The 17,708-nt window shown below is 41.0% G+C and overlaps 1 protein-coding gene across 2 annotated transcripts in view; it reads right to left on the bottom strand.

Annotated features, from left to right (window-relative positions):
* Positions 1 to 3,259: 3,259 nt before the first annotated feature.
* trim44 (tripartite motif containing 44) overlaps positions 3,260 to 17,708 on the bottom strand; it is a 143,589-nt gene continuing 129,140 nt past the window's right edge. The window contains exons 8-9 of one of the 2 annotated variants that reach the window (XR_011978362.1): positions 6,718 to 9,092; positions 4,699 to 4,785 (exon numbers count right to left, since the gene is read on the bottom strand). Coding sequence is in view for 1 of the 2 variants with exons in the window: in XM_072669987.1 (XP_072526088.1) it covers positions 4,707 to 4,785 (79 nt within the window). In the remaining variant the exon portion in view is untranslated. Of the gene's footprint in view, positions 4,786 to 6,717; positions 9,093 to 17,708 lie in introns of both variants that reach the window. The other variant, XM_072669987.1, reaches the window with a different exon arrangement.

Below are 17,708 nucleotides of genomic sequence, written 5' to 3'. Positions count from 1 at the left end.
TTAGAATTGTCCTGTTTTCCAGCTGTTTTGGTTATGCCGGATTGTCTGCTGAAGGAGGACACAGTGTTTGAGTTTCATGGTTTGTGACTTGCATGGACGGAACTCTCATTATTCAACCATGCCAAGGAAAATACAGTTTTCCATTCTAGGGCCGCTCTAATGTGCCAACTTGTGACTAGAAGCTCTTACTGGCTTGAGATTTATAAAGTAATTCTAATGATCATTTTCAGCATTTTTGCTTTTTTCTAACACTAAAAAAGCCCAGTCAGCATTACATGGGTGACAGCAGAGTCACATTGATTAATTTACAAACAAACAAGCAAATAAACAAACCAACATTAGTTTGTCTCACATTTAATAAATGAAGCAGAAAAACTAAAGATTCATCGAAACGCAACAATAAAGCGCCGCTAACTCTCGCACCCACCTCACGTAACTAATTTAATCTCGCAACCCACAAAGCAATTAATTTTTGTCAACACAAACATTATCTCCTTGGCCGCCAAAGCAGGCTGGTGGGGGGTTAATGGCTGCCCGTCTGCAGGAAGGCAGATGAGTGGAGATGAGGCGGGAAAGCAGGTGTAACTGATTGTATTAAAAAAAGGTAACTAAATTAGATAAGCTGTTTTTTTCCTCTTACGTACGTAACAATGCTTTTCCGCTTGATGTTATTTTGACAGTGCAGAAAGGGGTGATTGAGATGTCTTAGATGATGACAATGATGGTGTGCTGCAATGTGCAATTCCCTGATAGTACCAAAACAGGGCTGGTGAAAGAAAGGCCTCAGGTCAACATTTGGTCTAAGAGGACGTTTGATGCGACCCGCCAGGATATAACCCTAACCCCAACCCCAACTCCGCAGCCAGTGAAACAACACACACATCAAGAGTCTAGGAAAAATAAAAAAACAGAACAGTCTCTCTCTTTTTTAGACTATTTTAATAAATAAAGACCTATAATGCCAGATGACAAAATAATGATATATTTGCAGTTATAAGAAGAAAAAAATAAGACACCCCATTAAACACCTTGTCTTTAACATATTTAAACATGTGGAGGACACATGATGTTAAAAGTATATGGATCAGACCATCAGAAAGAGACTGCAAAGAGTTTGCCATTGGGATTTTCATGGGAGGTGCAAGGAGGAAACCCTTGCTGTCAAAAAACACATCAGGGCAAGACTCAAGATTCATCTGCCCAAAGTACATAGAGCATTATTCGCTAACTGTTCTCAATAAGAAATGTTAATGAAGATTTGGACATTCACCAATGTTGTCTTATTTGGGATTTGTTGGATTTACAAGGACAACTGGATCTATGTTATGCCTGCTCTACCAAAAGCATTGCACTTTGGTGTAAGTTTGGCAACTCCTGCACTAAAAAAAGCATCCACCATCCGTCCTTTTACCTTCTCCTGTGGCCAAAAGCAATTGTGGCTCAAAGAGGAACTGGGAAGCGGCAGCTGAGCAGGCCTGCTGCGGAAAGTGCGGAACTGGCTGCATTGCTCTGAGTTAGCAATCGTTACAAGCACAGTAAATGGAACCATTAAAGCCCATTATTTCCAAAAAGGGAGCAAAGACGCAGGGGTCGATTTGCAGCTGCTCTTTTTAACCGCGGCTATGGACTAAATGAGCTTTCCTATTGCTATAGTGCTGTGGCAGCAAAGACAAGCTACAGCGATAATGCAAGTTTCAGAAAGAGATAGAGCCTGTGTAAGCATGCCACGGTCAGCAAGGTTGGTATAGAGTGAGAGTGTGTGTTTATAAATGTGTGTGGAGGTCTGTCCAGAGCGATGACCCTACACTACAGTTAAAAAGTTTGAACTGAGAAAAAACTTGTTTCTTTTCCCTTCCAATCTATAAAAATGAAGCCAAAATTGCCAATGTTGCCATATTGTCAAATTTGCAACCAGAGTCTCTGTGGTAGAGACCAGAGGCGGAGCCAGATTCGCCTACTTATTTGGCAAATCCGCCCCCTTCAACATGCATGTCTCAGATCGCCTTCATTGAGCTTACAGTGCAGAAGCAGAACAGAGTTTTCCCCTCGATAAGTTCCTCTACAACTTAGCTACTCCATGTAACAAATGGAATGGCTATGTAAGTCCTGTAGACAATCTGTTCCAGCCTTTAAGATCAGTTTAAGATCAAATTAAGCAGAACAATATTTTAAAAACAAATAAATAAAGACAGATTAAAGGGGAAAATAAGATGGAAATGGGCTGTTTAGTCATTAAAACATATTTGGATGGGCCAGCCATGGCGAATTCCACTGGTGGGACCATACTTGTTAAAGGGCTAGACTAAAGAATGTCTCTAATGCTGATTTACCATGTACACTGCAATTTAGTCTAAGGCCAGACATGGCTTAATCCCGGTCCAGGATAGTTGTCCAATATGTCCAAACATATCCAGACACCCCTTCTACTTTGGATTTCTTTTTATAGCTACTTTAAGATGCACTTGTGGCTGATAGAGGCATCCAGCTGTGTATAATCACAAAAAAGCATTACCAATAAAATGAGGTGTTCTGAAGAGCCTAAGAAGGTTAAAAGCCCCAGCATTGGGCTATGGACCAGTGGAACTGTGCTCTTTCTGTGGAGTGACTGTGCACTATTAAAGCAAACTGGCCACAGCTGAAAATATAAGAACCCTGATGTCTGGCTTCTGGTCCTCCACTAATCAGCCAACTGTGAATCAGCTCTCTTAAAAAAAAAAAAAAAAGAAAATCATAATAATAAAAAAAAAGCCATGCCATGAATCATCGAGTGTGTGAATCCTGGCATAACCCCTGCTCAGCCCCACTGCCAAGGAGCCTGTGATTGGGTCAGGATAATGTCTCATGTGAAGAATGGCTACTATAGTATGTTTCTGTAATCGCCTCCTCCTGATCTGCCATTGGTCTGATGGCTTATTTATGATTAGGTGTGTCGCTGCTGAGGTGCAGTGAGAAATATGTGGAGAAATGTATTCAGCTTTCTTTGTTTTTACCTACTTTGGGTAAGGTTAAAGGAACTTTTTTGTGCATGTGTCACTTTATTGTCAGTTGTGAATTGCGGCATGGCATTACAGTGGTGTCAGCATGTCTGCGAAATAACAGCAGGGGCCAGAAATGATCTGCTGCATTTTTCAAGCTGTTTAAAAATACAACTTTCTCAAGCTTTTCCAAAGCTCCTTCCAAAGAACAGACATTGGTGACATTTTTCATTAATGTCATAATCCAAAAACAGCACTCAAGATGAAAGGCTAGACATTCCATGTCTGGAAAAAGCTCTTTAAAGCATCGCCAAAGGCAGATAGACAAAGCAGTAAACAGCGGTTATATGTTCAGCAGCGCTACTACTGCTACATTTCTGTATGCAAACGAGTCATCCCTTCTACACGAGCATCATTTCAAGTGCGAACAATTGTCCGATCACAGTGATTCACAATAAACGCACAGGTAAAAGTTCCCTTTGCAACATGGTACTGTAGATGCACTGTAAAAAATGTAAAGGCAGGCCGACTCAGCCCAGTTTAGCCTAAAGTTCTTCTAACTCACATTTGTTCTGCATCTTTACTAATGTATCTGAGTTGCTGAGGTAGCTGAAAAACATTAGTAAATTAGCTACAGCTGAAGTGTCTTCAATATGTCCAGCCTTCTCAATTTGTTTACTATTTATTCCCGTCTGTGGGTTAGAACGCCCCCTATTAAATGTCATCCCCAGACTAGGAGGTGACTTTTGACAGTGGAGAGCTGCGCCTTCGTTGGGATTTGTACTTACAGATTCATCAGTCAAATGAGCAGCAGTTAGGCCGCTGTGTGAAATTCCACTACATAAAAATGCAGTTCTGAGTACATTTACCATTCCATTCTTTTCTAGACACAGATATGTACATGCTTTCCCAGTTCTAGAGTGTATTGTTTAATTAACTGACATGCAGAATTATAAATGTGAGTTAGGAGCATGTTTGACTAAACTAAGCTGAGTTAGCTTAAATAGATGCTCTGTAATCAGTAACTGTATCATTTAGAGATGGCCTGCCTTTCATTTTTTGCACTGTGGGTATAGGTTAAATATTATGATGATAGAGGATGGATGTGCTTGTTTCACAGATTCTTCAGACTCTGGAAAAAACACAAAGTCATGCATGAAACACAAGAGGAGTGCTACTGTGCTACTGATTTTCGCCACAAATAGTTGGACTTGGTGACTTGATGGTATTTCTGCAGTGTAAAATCTTCACATGGACAAATCCTAAAATTCCATCATTGTTCAACAGCCACAATCTTAAGCTGGTTTCAAATATACGTGGATATGTATTTTTTTCAGTATTTGCAGAATGTTGGTTTGCTGACAATTTTTACTAGTTAAGCTCAACACATTTGCCGCAGTTCCAGCACTATCATCAAGGCAACGTAAAGCAACGAAGGCAATTCTCATTCCGTGTTTAATTAGGGAGAAAATAATCCAGTCCGTACTCTGCTTTCACGCACAATTGAAGGCTGGGAAAAAGGCTGGGTCCTGATTGTAATAAAGCTCATTCATTCCATTATCTTCTTCAGGAAAAGTCAATGAGTTTAAATTGAATAGAAAAAAAGGCAACGAATCCAGGGTTTTAAACTCTGGTTAAAATATAGTTCTGATAACCCGAGGCAGTCCACTCCAGTGTTCAGTCCCTGATAGTAAGGTAGGAGAGCAGAGGGATGTGGGCATTTTGCTGATGTTATGGCGCATGTCCCATGAATGAGTCTCCGTCATCTCCATAGTCGCGAGGGTCTGCTGGGCCTCGCCGGTGATCAGGTCTGTGGGGCAGAAAAGAGAGGGGGGGAAGACCATGTCAGGTCAAATATCACTGTTATTCTTTCGCATCAGTGCTACATTTAACAAGAGCACCTAGAGGCAACATTTAAAGTTGCTGTAGACTGGGTATCAGGTAGCCGTGGCAGCCCCACACATGATACTTTTTCTTTGTCACAGTAATTATAAAAATTAAAGACTTGATACCAATTCTGATATCTTGACTTCAGTACAGATTCCAGGGCTATTTCTTCTGCCCAAAACATTTCAATAACAAACCTGAAAGTGTTTGTGGCTTAAACTAGAACAGAGTGAGATGCTGGAAGTGAGTATGTTTATTAGGGGTGTAGGAAAATATGGATATATCAAAGCATTAGGATATTATGTTTTGCAAAACTGTAACGATTCTCAATTTTTAAGTAATAGTTGACATGTAAAGATTGGTGTCAGATTGACCGGTAGATAGCAATGTTCTATGTCTTTAGATTCTGTTAACTTATCTTTTTGCTGACAGTTTTCCTACAATTTGCTAAAAAATTGCAAAATCTTGCTTCCAGTAACACAATATCACAGCATTGAATCATAACCGCTGTATGACGATCTGTATCACATCATTAAGTCCTTGCCAATACATAATCCTCCTATTTATAAACTGCAATGGACTTACTCAGTAGTACTGAAGTAATCTGTCTGGTACTACAAAGTTATTGATTACTTATTTCAACTCCCAGCCCTAAAGAGGTATACTGATTGTAACCATCACAATAAAATGTGTGCATTGAGCTGCTAACTTCCTAGCAAAGAATTTATTTAAATGCTCAGCAAAAGTAAATCATTTGTAATAGATAGATTTTGTAAAATGCATAAGACTCACAGTCTTTAGCTGAAAGGTCTTGTGCCTACAGAGGCAACATTGGCTCTTTTAAGCACATTTCAATAGTTATTCACTTGCATTTTATCAGCAACATTGCTTTGATAAGGGCTGCACAATATGGTGTTCTAGCATTGTCATTGCAATGAGCACATGGGCAATGTCATGTAAGGCTAATTAAATCAAACACGTCATGCGACAACTTGCTTTTCCATGACATGTCTACCAGAGGCAGATTATATCTACCCAGTATCATTTATTTTACTCCAATCTTTAATAAACAGAGGGATCATGACTTGTTGGATCACTGACTTCTGGAGAAATCTGATGAAAATTCCTGATCTTTTAAAATTGTAATTTTTATTGCAGAACACAGTATCTCAATGTCATTTTTTCCTAATATTGCGCAGCCCTGATTTGGAGCCATCAACTGGAAAGACAACAGTGTGTCCTCGTATTCAAATGGTCTAATCCTGCTGAATTTTCTGCAAACTCTAGCGCCCCCATGCAGGCGGTTATACAAAAGTTCCAATGAGGACTATTCTAACATATACACACTGTTCCCAGATCCAAAAAAATGTGTAGACTGCAGTTCCCCTCCCAAGATCTTTGTAAGACCTGCTGACATATTTAGGTGATGCGTTTCAGGAGAGTTCCGTATTTAAAGTGTATGTTTCTATTGATTTATCATTAAATGTATGTTAAACTGTATCAAAGAGAAAGGTGCAGACGTTTGCAGATTCCACAGACATGCAACACTTACATATTTAGGTCTGAAATGTGCTCACTTTGAACTTTAATATATATAATATAAATATAAGGGGGTAAAACAGCAACAACTGAAAGTACCACTGTTTTCAGACTGGTACTCGATATTTGCCAGCACTCCGAAGCCAAAAATGTGGGACCAATTTGGCTTCAAGTGTGGATGAATTACCCATCAGTGTACACTAAAACTGAAGGTAAAATCATTTCTTGCGTCATTTTCACTCATCCCTCATCACTCATCCCAAACCTCCCTGAGCACTTTGACCCTCTACGTCTTGGACCGGCCGTCCTCCCTCACCTCTCCCTCGCTTTCATCCTCCTCTCCTTTGCAGTAAGCAGTGAGATGAAAGCGCCTGGCTGGCCATCAGTGGCTCTAATCAGAGCAGGCAGGCTTTAAATTGCTCTTGTCCGGTGGACTCAGCACATGTCCAATAGATTCCATTTTGCAGGGAATCGTTTGGAGTTCATCATATTGCTCTAATTGGACAGGCTCTGCAGAACGACTGAGAGAGAGAGAGAGAGAGAGAGAGAGAGAGAGAGAGAGAGAGAGAGACACACACACACACACAAGACAGACATCTCTCTCCTCCCTCCTGTCTCACATACTCTCCCTACTACCCGGCTCTAATTATACCTTGCCATAGCCTCACTGACAAATACCCTGCGCTCACTTTCTTCACATTTCACTCCCTTTTTCATCTACACTTCTCTTTTCCTCCTGGCCTAGCTGTTCTCTTTTACCATCCCTTTCCCCCAGTCAGCTGCGGATGCTTGATTTGCATTAAGCAGAGCTCGCTCTACACTTATGACAGCTCGAACATGTGCGTGTGTCTTCTTCCACAGTCATAACATGACATCATGCTTGTGTGTGCAGCAGTAACCCTGGCTACCACCCAACCACCAAACGCTCCCGTACTAAAACTGATTATTTCAACATACCGCAGTAATGAAGGAGCTGGGGTATGATTTTCTTATGACTAGTGAGGTCACTGCACGATCTGACAGAACTGAGCAGACTAATCAGAAAGAGTAGAGTGTGAACTACTTTCCTCTCTTTATGTGCTAACCTGAAATCTGACAGTTATAGTTTAATAATATATAATGTATATTTATATGTTACAAGTCGGATAATTAGTCAGATTCAGCCTGTGTGCTGTCAGGTTTGGCTTATAGACCAACAGTGGCAATTCTAGGATTGGTTTAGTTCTAGGCTCTAATGGGATGTCTAATAATACAGCGAAATACATTTATTCTTTTTGCTGCATCAATCATGTTACTGATACACTATATGGACAAAAGTACTGGGACATCTGCTCATTGACTGTTTCTTCTGTTTCTTTAGAAAAAGAGTTTATCCTTCCTTTCTTGGAGTAACCATCTCCACAATACAGGGAAGGCTTTCTACTAGATGTTGGAACACTGCTGTGTTAGTGAGTTCAGGATGTTGGATGTTCACCACCCCACCCCACCCCCTCTCTAACTCCATCATTCCAGAGAACACAGTTCCACAAAGCTGGGGGGCTGTATATCCTTCTAGCCCACACCTGGTGGTTTATCTGCTCCAGAGAGTCCTAATCTATTGGCAATACTTCTCTACAGGGACTAGACAAGCTGTGTGTGTCTGCATTTGCACATCTGTGACAGCCCCAGGTGCAACTTCAAGTAGCTGAATGCTTTCTGTAGAAGGGGTGTCCACAAATATATGGACATATAGTGTATAGCTCACGCCATATGTTATTCGGTGTGTTTTACTTTCAGTTGTATGACTAGCAAATTTTCACTAGGCGGGTGCACACGTTAACACGTTGGGTCTGGAGGCTTGTTCTACAACAATTCTATGGCTTTAATGCTATTTTGAAACAAACAAACAAACAAATAAATACAGTAAACAATGATTTCTTACATAACAAGGCCAAAAGGTCAGTGTGTTCAAAATCCTGCTCACAAATGACAGTAAATAGAGGCCATTCTATAATAAAATGTGCATTCTATCTGCAAAGAATACTGGTTCAACATGGTGTATGTGCTTGGACCCCACTGATCGCCATTTGTGATTTCATTTGTTGATGGTTGCTAAGCTTTCAAACCAGGTTAAGAGTTGAGAAATGAATGCAGGCCCTTTACTTCCATCGACCCAAACACTGCTACTAGCTCTAACCTTATCTGTACCATCAACCCAAGATGCAATACTAACCCATTTCTCCTCCATAGCCTGCCCAAAGACATATCCATGTAATGAATAACTCTTAAACAGAAATATGAGTATGCTTTTGAAAGCAGGACATTGTGCTTTTTGTTTGAATCTGTTTGATCACTTTCAGCTGAAGCTTCACCACATGCTGCAGTGTCTAAATGCAAATTCCCATTTCCCTTCTCAGAGCTGGAGCCGTGTCTTTACAGCAGAAGGGCTGTGCTTTTTCTCTGTGCAGCCTTCAAGGCCATCACCGTTAGTCAAACAGATCCTTCTGTTTGTCTGCTGTTGGCGACGTCTGAAAATGTTAAAATACAGTACAGTGCCAACCTGCTGATTGAAGCGATGTGATTCAAATTCTCCCGAGTCTGAAGTGTGAGCAGAGGGGCGCTCTTTTCCAGCCTGAATTAGTAACCAGGGTGAAATGAATAACTTATACATCCTGCTCTGAAGGGGAAAGAGTGTCATCCCTCTCTCAGAATCTACACACACACACACATACGCACACATGAAGGAAAAGATGCAGAGGTGAGCATGTGAGAGAGTAGGAGCGGGAGCGAGTGCGATAGATAAGAAGGAAAAAGTGAAGACCGGAAGAAAGGGCATGGATACAGGAGCGCTACAGGAAGAGCTAAAGAGAAAGGGTTATTTAGACATTAGAAAGAGTGAGAGACTGAGATCTAGAGAGAAAGACTGATGGAGAGCGAGCTAGTGAACAAAGTGAAAGAGAAAACTAGGAAACAAGAGTGAAAGACAGAGCTTAAGAGAAAGTGATAGAGAGAGCTAGAGAGGAAAGGAATGATAGAGACAGAGAGTGAGTGAGAGAGAGAGAGAGAAAGAGAAAAAGTGATACAGACAGAAATAAAAGTGATAAAGGAAAAAGCTAGAAAAAGGAGGGCTAGAGAGATCTAGAGAAAAAATGTGGTAGAGAGAGGGAGCGCGATAGAGAGAAGAAGGATAGAGAGACAGAGCTAGAGAAAGGGTGATACGAAAAAGAAAAAGCTATAGAGAAAGAGAAATAAGGGAAAAATAGGGTGAGAGTGATAGAGTGAGAATGTATGTGTGTGTGTGTGTGTGTGTGATAAGATAGAGTTAGACATAGAGACAGACATAGAGATTCAGAGAAAGAGTGAGAGTGTAATATTCTGCATTGGTAAAATTCATGTTTCCTATATTTTGTCCGCAGTTACAATGTTGAGTTTGTGTATGTTGTGTAGTGTTAAGTGTGTGTGTGTGCGTGTGTGTGTGTGAGTGAGAGTAGAGGTGTGTACAATGAATGAGAAATACAGAAATAGACTAAAGGCAGCTTTGGCGTCTTCATGTGCTCTGAGGAAAGATGAAGGTCAATCAGTTCCTCTTTCCTGGTCTTTTCCAGATGGCAGAACCCTCAAAGCCGAGGTGCTCTGCGAGAGTCCAAGGAACAGAACCAGTTAGAGCACATTGCCACGGTAACGAAGTACGGACAGCTCCAGCAGGGCATGCTCGTTTAGTGGGGGAGACAAGGGTCATGGGAGGTAGAGACCTCTCTGATTCCCCTCATTTTTAGTCACCAGGTAAAATAGGGACGTCCTGTCAGAATCCATTACTGCTCCAACAGGATTTCTGGCCCTGCCTAAAGAGAGGCCTGTTAAAAATTTTATTCTCTGACCTTTTCCCATCCCCTCTCCCTTCTCCTCCTCCTCCTGTCCACAGTTTTACTGTTCTTTCTTTAGTACAACGTACTCTGCAAGTGCAGGGTCCCTCTTTTCCAGGTTTAGGCTTGGGAATCGATCAGCAAGTTGTTCTGTTCTGCTAGAGCTGGGTTACAGGATCTACAAAATCTTTCCTAAGAAAAATTTTAATCTAAAGATAAACACTTAAGAAGATCAGAAGAATGAACCTTATTCACCAATATCATCCTAAGAATTGTGGTTGAGAAAACTGATGTGTTTTTAAACCGCAGAATTGTTCACAGTTCTGCTCTGATGAATCTGATGGAAATTGAACAAATCCAAATAAGAAAACACTGGTGGATGTCAGAATCTGAAGTGAAAACTGCATAAATGGATTTTAAGAAGATTTTGTCCCTTAAGAACAGTTCAAGGATAAGGTTCAAGTCATGTAGCCTTTTACGCTGCATAAACAACATGAGACACGTTTTTAAATTTTCCATTATTCTAGTAAATCCAGAATATGCAGGGGATAGGATAATGGAGAAAGACAGAATCAAACTAAGCATTGGAAAACCTAAAAATATGAGAACTGTGGCCTGAGATCCGAAGGCCATTATTTTCCTTGTGTAGAAGCATTACTCTATGACATTAACTCTACTCTATAGCTATTTAAACTGACCAGAGGCTGACCTTCTGAACTCTAAGGTAATTGTGAGGCCATTGTAAATTTAACACGATATTTAAGAGCATATTTTCATATGGGAGAAAACAACTGTTCTCAGAGTTTGTTCTTAAGAGATAAGGTGGGAAAATAAATAAGAACATTCTTTCTGATGATTTCTGAAGAATAACTATTTCTCTTATTAGAATCAAAAGCACTTAGACTTTCTTCCTTAAGACATTTGTGAATCAGTCCCCAGTTTTTAACTTTGACTTTCTAAACACTTTGATTTTATAAAATAAAATGGAGTGTGGAACATGCTAATATTTAATGATTTAATACATACATTTATGCTGAACGCTCTTCGCTTAACTTATTTCAGTGGCAGCCAGATGCAGATGAAACCCAGTGTCATTTGTATTATTTATATAGTATGTAGGCTTTTAATGTGTTAGACATTTTTGCTTTGCTGTTTCTTTTTGCTTTAAACTTAAAAAAACAGCATAAAAAGTATCAAATTTATCTTTAGGCTTTTGAGTCATTAGGGAAAGTGTCACTTGACTCTCTGAGGGTTTTCATATTTCCTGTGTAATTAATTGAGCTGTGTTTCTAATAGTTTATTTTTGGGTTATTTTTGTTATTGCTTTGATTATCATCTTAATTAAGTTATTTGTTATTTTTGTTTTCTTTATTTTCTCTTTCAAATGCAGCTTATATTATTTAATTGCATTTTCTTTTAGTATCTTATTTTACATCTTGTTTATGACTGGGTTTTTTTTTGTACCCTATTGTTTATTTTATTCCCAGGCACTTTGCTACAGTACAAACGAGGATCCCTCTCAGTGTAATCCGAGCTTAAATAAAGAATAATGATAATATCCAACCCAGAGTTGTTGTAATTTTAGCTCAATATGCAGCTATATTTATACCTTCACACCGCTGCATAAGGACACCAGTTTCTAGCTCACAGTATTCAGTCACTCACCTCCATTGCTCCGCTCTATGCCCTGAACTACGAGACTCCTATATTGGGAAATGCTCAGGAGAACAAGTGTGCGAGTGTGTGTGTGAGTGGGGTAGCTGCCTGATTATGCAAAAAAGGTCGAATGTGGACGAGTCTGTGTGCAGCAGAGCCGTCACAGCAATCATCTTCTGGTTAAGTAAATATTCCTCATTTGCATTTCCTCACAGCAGCTCTGGCGGCTGGATGAGCTCCAGTGTGAAAGCCTCACAGCTGATCAGAGAACAGCAGCGGTTGCACTCTGCTTCTGATGAGCTGCTTTGGGTGGGACGGCAGAAGCTGGTCCAGGACCACAGTGAGAGTCGGCTCCCTAATGAGGGAACATTAGTCTAATGGTTACTGATGGAGCCCAGAGGACACACTGCTACACCCAGTTTCCGGCTAACATTTTAACATTCTCTCTCTCTCTCCCGCTCTCTCTCTCCCACACATACACACACACACTCTCTCTTTCCTACATTTCATCATTCATACACTCCCTCTTTCCATCACACACACACACACACTGTTCTCTAGCTACTCCCTCTCTCTTTCTCTCTAACTCACTCCACCTCCCTCTCTTTCTCTCCCACTCACTTGCCTTTTTTATCTTTCTCGATCACTTTTTACCTCCCCCAATCACACCACCTCTTTCCCTTATCTTCCCTCACATCCTCTCTCCCTCTCTCTCTCTCATTTTACCCCTCTTTCTTTTTCGCACTATCCCTTTCTACCTCTCCTCCTCTGTCACGCTACCTCTTTCCCTTACGTTCTCTCTTTCACTCACTCTACCTCTCTGCCACTCTCTCACTTTACCCCCCCCACCTCCACCTCTCGTTCTAATCCCCCCCACCTTGCTCGACCAGTCTCACTTCATTTTCTCCCTCACTCACTCTCTCGCTCTCTCTCTCCCTTTACATTTCTTTCTCTCTTTCTGCTCTTCACCTCACTCACTCTCGCGCTCTCTAGTTTAAGGGAAGACATCTAAAAACTTGAGATTATTTTACTCTGACGTCATGGTTTGGATGGCCAGGCATTTCCTAATGTCATAAAAACTGCTTATGAACATGATTTGGACCTGATGATGATGATGTTTTACATCTCCTTCTCTTTCCTGCCTTCTGTAATTTTATGTATTTTAATAGCCTATGTGTCAAACATGCCCATAACTGTGCACAGCCCATATAACAGCTAAACCACATTTTGTGTAGTAATGATTAAGGAGTGTAATTCACACTGGGGTTCATTCTAGAATGCTGTACCTTATAAAGAAAATATTTTATCGCTATTATTAATTATTTACTATTTAGTACATTTTAATTAGACCTGGAGGAAGAAAGGCTTCATAATAAATACTGACTCGTTCTAAAATCATTTACAAATTGAAAACCCTACAGCTCTTCTCTCGGGTCTCTCAGACACCAAACAACATGGAATCAACCTTAAGAAAGTGTGAGGGTAAACACTGCAGGCAGCTCTGCAACACAAAGAGGTCGGGTAAGAGTTAGGAGTTGAGAGATAGATAGATAGATATAGATAGATATAGAGAGAGAGAGAGAGAGAGAGAGAGAGAGAGAGAGAGAGAGAGAGAGAGAGAGAGAGAGAGAGAGAGAGAGAGGAGTGAAGAGCGAGAGATGGTGGGAGAAGAAGCTAATGAGGCAGGAAAGCAGACAGAGAACCAGGAGCTTCTTCCAGGCTGACATGGAAGGTTCAAACTGAGCACTGATGGCATGATGGGTAATTTGACATTTTTGAGCTTTGAGATGTGCTAGACCTAATTGGCTGCTGTCCTACAGGGCACTGTCTGTCTCTGTCTTTCTCTCTCTCCCTCCCTCTCTCTCTGTGTCTCTGTGTGTTTGTGATGTGCATCCATGGACATCATGGCCTTCGCTTATCTGACAGGGTCTTCACTCGAGGTATCTGATGTGATTTTATCTAATTTATTACTCCAGCTGGGAAGCCCACAGCATTCCCAAGACGTTCCTCCTGATTCCCCTGCAGCCAGATTTTGAGTCGAGGAAAGCTGGTGGGAGTAAGAAAGAGAGGAGGGGAGAGCGAGGAAGAGGATGGAAGTGAGATGGAGAGAACAAAAAGCAGGGAAAGTGTTTGCATAAGGAGGAAAACGTATTCTGCAAGGATGGTGTAATCTAAAGCGGAAGGCAAGCGGCAATAATTGGATGCAGTTATCTAGTGCTGGGGGAAGAAAGGAGAAGAAGATTGAATTCAAAAGTAGCGTCTCCAGTTCAGAACTCAATCTGCTGATTATTTTACAGCACAAGCTGCTGCTGAGTGGGTGCTTGTAGCCAATGTACCAGCCTCCACTGCGAGACTGTCGGGAGGTTCAGCTCCAACTTCCAAACTCTGAGAACGGCATACTACTGAATCCACTGGCCAGCCTTACATTAGCACACAGTCTCGTTTCTCTTTTTCTCTCCCGAGGTCCAGTTGTGTGCATTTATGGACCCAGGATAGTTCTAACATAGTTTTACATGATCATTTTCCAATATTTACTGCTTACAATTTAAAAGGCTTTGGATTACTGTGTCTTAGAACCTTTTATCTCCAAAATGACTACTTTACAGGAGAAGCAAAAAACCTTCCTAACTTTCTATGGAAGCCGATGTAAAAAACCTTTACTCATTTTGGAGCATTGGTATTGGTCCATTCATCATGAAATTTTGGGAGAATATCCAGAACAAGTTCAAGTCAAATTATGTCAAAAAGTGAAAACCATCAAAAGTAGCCTAAAAAGGCTTTTGCATGACAGTGACAATATGTAAATGACCTCTCTTTTGAGTGCCTGCCCTGTACTGTGTATTATGTCTGATTTAAAAAGCAGACCGGGCTGCAACACTCCTCATAACTTCAGTGTGAATGGACAGGGCTGAACAGGTAGCCCATTCAAAACAGGCTGTTTTTGTAGCTTAGTTTCGTTGCATGGACTGTATGGACTGGGTGGTGGTACTGTATGTATGACTGGTAAAATTGGAAAACTGTATTTACAAACACCACCAAATTTTTCATTAAAATAAGGAGGATAATTTGATTTTCCACAACACGGGCCCTTTAAACCACATGCTTCAAGCAGTACAATGTGTTTATGTCATGAAAAAGGACAGTGTTTTCCAGTCTTGATCCTGGAACCCCCCTCTGCCCTGTTTCTCCAGCTCAAACACACCTGATCCAACAAGTCCTTCCTGAAACACTAACCTGTGCAGGACAGGGCTCCTCCATGTCCAAGATATGGAACCAGTGATCCAGGGTCAGCTTATCTTCCCCAAACCCATTACTAATCTTCAAAGCATCTGTGTCCAGCAATAACCTCTCATCACAGCTGGGAGAATTTAACCCATCCCACACATACATACACAGACGCACACACTGCAGACTTGGAGAGAAAAAAAAGTGACAGATGAATAAAGCTGTAAAAGCAGGTCTTCTGAAAGCACGGTGACGAGCCACGCCGTCTTTATCTAAGGATATCACACATCCTCTTATCTCCTGCTGACATAATTCCTTATGCATCGCATACTAGCTGTCCCACACCATGAGCCTAATGCAAAGAAGGTGATGGAAGGGAGAGAGGGAGAGGAAGAGGAAGGAAGGAGTAGTGGGCAATGTGATTACAGGTTAACACTATCAGAATAGACACAGTGTCACGGTTAAAGGACACTTCATGAATATGATGAGTATCCCATACGTCCACAAATATTAACGAGCAGCTCCAGACTGTTTAGTCTGATTGTGTGATCTAGGCTTGTATACAGCTTTTTGATCAGACATATGATTTCTTTTTTGTACAGAATGCTTTCCCAACAAATCTGCCTCTTTTATATGTCACAATAATGCAGATATACTAGTAACACCCAACCCACCATATGGGGTACCATAGCAACCACCTGGCAACACCCTAATACCCACCTGAGACACCATGGCAACAGTAACTGTTTGATTTGTTTGCAATTTCTGGTTTAGGATGGCATTCCACTACTTTATTAGCCGGAGGGAAGTTCGGAGGGGCGAGGGATCTGTGCAGACAAAACCTCATCATTTTTTTAGGCCAAAAAAAGTGGAGCAGGTCTACATTGGAGCAGGTTTGTGTGAGATGTATGTGTGAAGAACCTTTTAAAAGGTTTAAAGAAGTGAATGTAGGTTCTCTTATTGAGGTTAAAAGGTTCTGACACTAACAACTCTTCTACAAAAATGGTTGTATATGAAATCAAAAAAGTTTCTTATATGGCACAGGGTCTTTTTGTAGCAATTTTAAAAGAGTTGCTGTGAACTGCTTTACAAAGTCTTAATATTTAAAACCATTTAGACTGTAAACGTCCTGATACATTACCTTCCAGCTACATTACTTTCCTGTTCAAGTTAGAAAGCTAAAGGTATACAGCTAACAGCAACAATAGCAGCAGCGATACGGTAAGAGTATGCAACTGTTCACAGGTTTTATGTACCCTATGTTCCAACTTCTTAATAAAAGTTTACATGGCTATCTGATTAGCACACTGAGGCTAATCATGCAGAGGGCTAATGAATGGAAAAATTCACTCCTCATTTCCCCCTACTTCATTTCCTTGTGCGAAGTGTGGCACTTGTGTAATGTAGGTGTGATGCAAGCTTGAGGTGGGAGCCGAAGTTGGCAAGGGGATGACTAATCAATAGTGAAATGGGGGAACTGTGCATCATTAAAATGTCTACCTTGAAAAAAAGAAGACGTGGGAACAGAGTGGATGGGCAAGAGGATGGCCTTAAGGTGACTCATAGCAGCATTTAGTACTTAAAGTACCTCAAGAAAACTACCAAGCATGATACAGCCAGGGAGCCTTCTGAAAGCTTAATGGTGCTCATGTGTTCGCCCACATCATAGCTGAGCTATTAAACAAAAAGTGCAGGGGGGAGAAAGAGATAAAGCGAAAGAGAAAGAGAGAGAGAGAGAGAGAAAGAGAAAGAGAAAGAGAGAGAGAGAGAGAGAGCGCATATAAGGTAAATATGGCTGTGTTTTCATCAAGCTTTGCCGGACCATCAGCTCAAATCAGCGGGATCTCCTTTAACTAGCTCTGACTGCTGCCATTTCATCTGTCAGGAAAAATGGAGGCAGAAATGGAGAACAGCTATTTATATAGCACTCTCCCTTACAGTAGAGTACATATAACTAAAGTACTGTAAAGATCTTGTTACTGTTAACAGCCTCAAACTGAAAGTTTACTGTCTGGTTGTGGTGCCACAGAGACCTAATCCTAATTCAGTACCGTTTTTGCGGTTTCCTGAGCTGAATCAGCAGAACTCCTAAACTGTGCTGGTCTAAAGACCCACAGGACCCAAGCTGGGTGGCCATGGGCTAAAGCATCTATAGCTCACCATGTTTAAATATTTAAGGCACTCCATTGCACGCCTCAAAATAATCGATGACACATCCAACGCGTCCAACCAGGAATTTTTAGCTCACTTTCTGACAGCCAGTTTTAAACTGGGCATGTAGCAATTTCACACCTCTCCCTAAATAATTAGTCCAATGTTGCATCACTTCCAGGTAAAGACAGAGATGTCGGCTGAAGCAATCTCCGAAGGCAATTCACCTCCAATCTCCAAAATGTTCCTGCATGACCAGTTTGGGGAAATGACTGAAAAAGCAATTCAGATAATACCATTAACAAACCCCTAACCAGTCAATCTTACACAGGCTCATTTAGCAAGTTTACAATCACTGTAGTTGCCACAGGGGTAATCGAGGAATCAATTTCAGACTGAGTCGCCCGCTTGTGTTGGGCCCTGATAATGAATA

Source organism: Salminus brasiliensis, chromosome 2 (assembly GCF_030463535.1).
Source record: "Salminus brasiliensis chromosome 2, fSalBra1.hap2, whole genome shotgun sequence".
NCBI lineage: Eukaryota > Metazoa > Chordata > Actinopteri > Characiformes > Bryconidae > Salminus > Salminus brasiliensis.
This window is presented reverse-complemented; position numbering and strand designations above follow the sequence as displayed.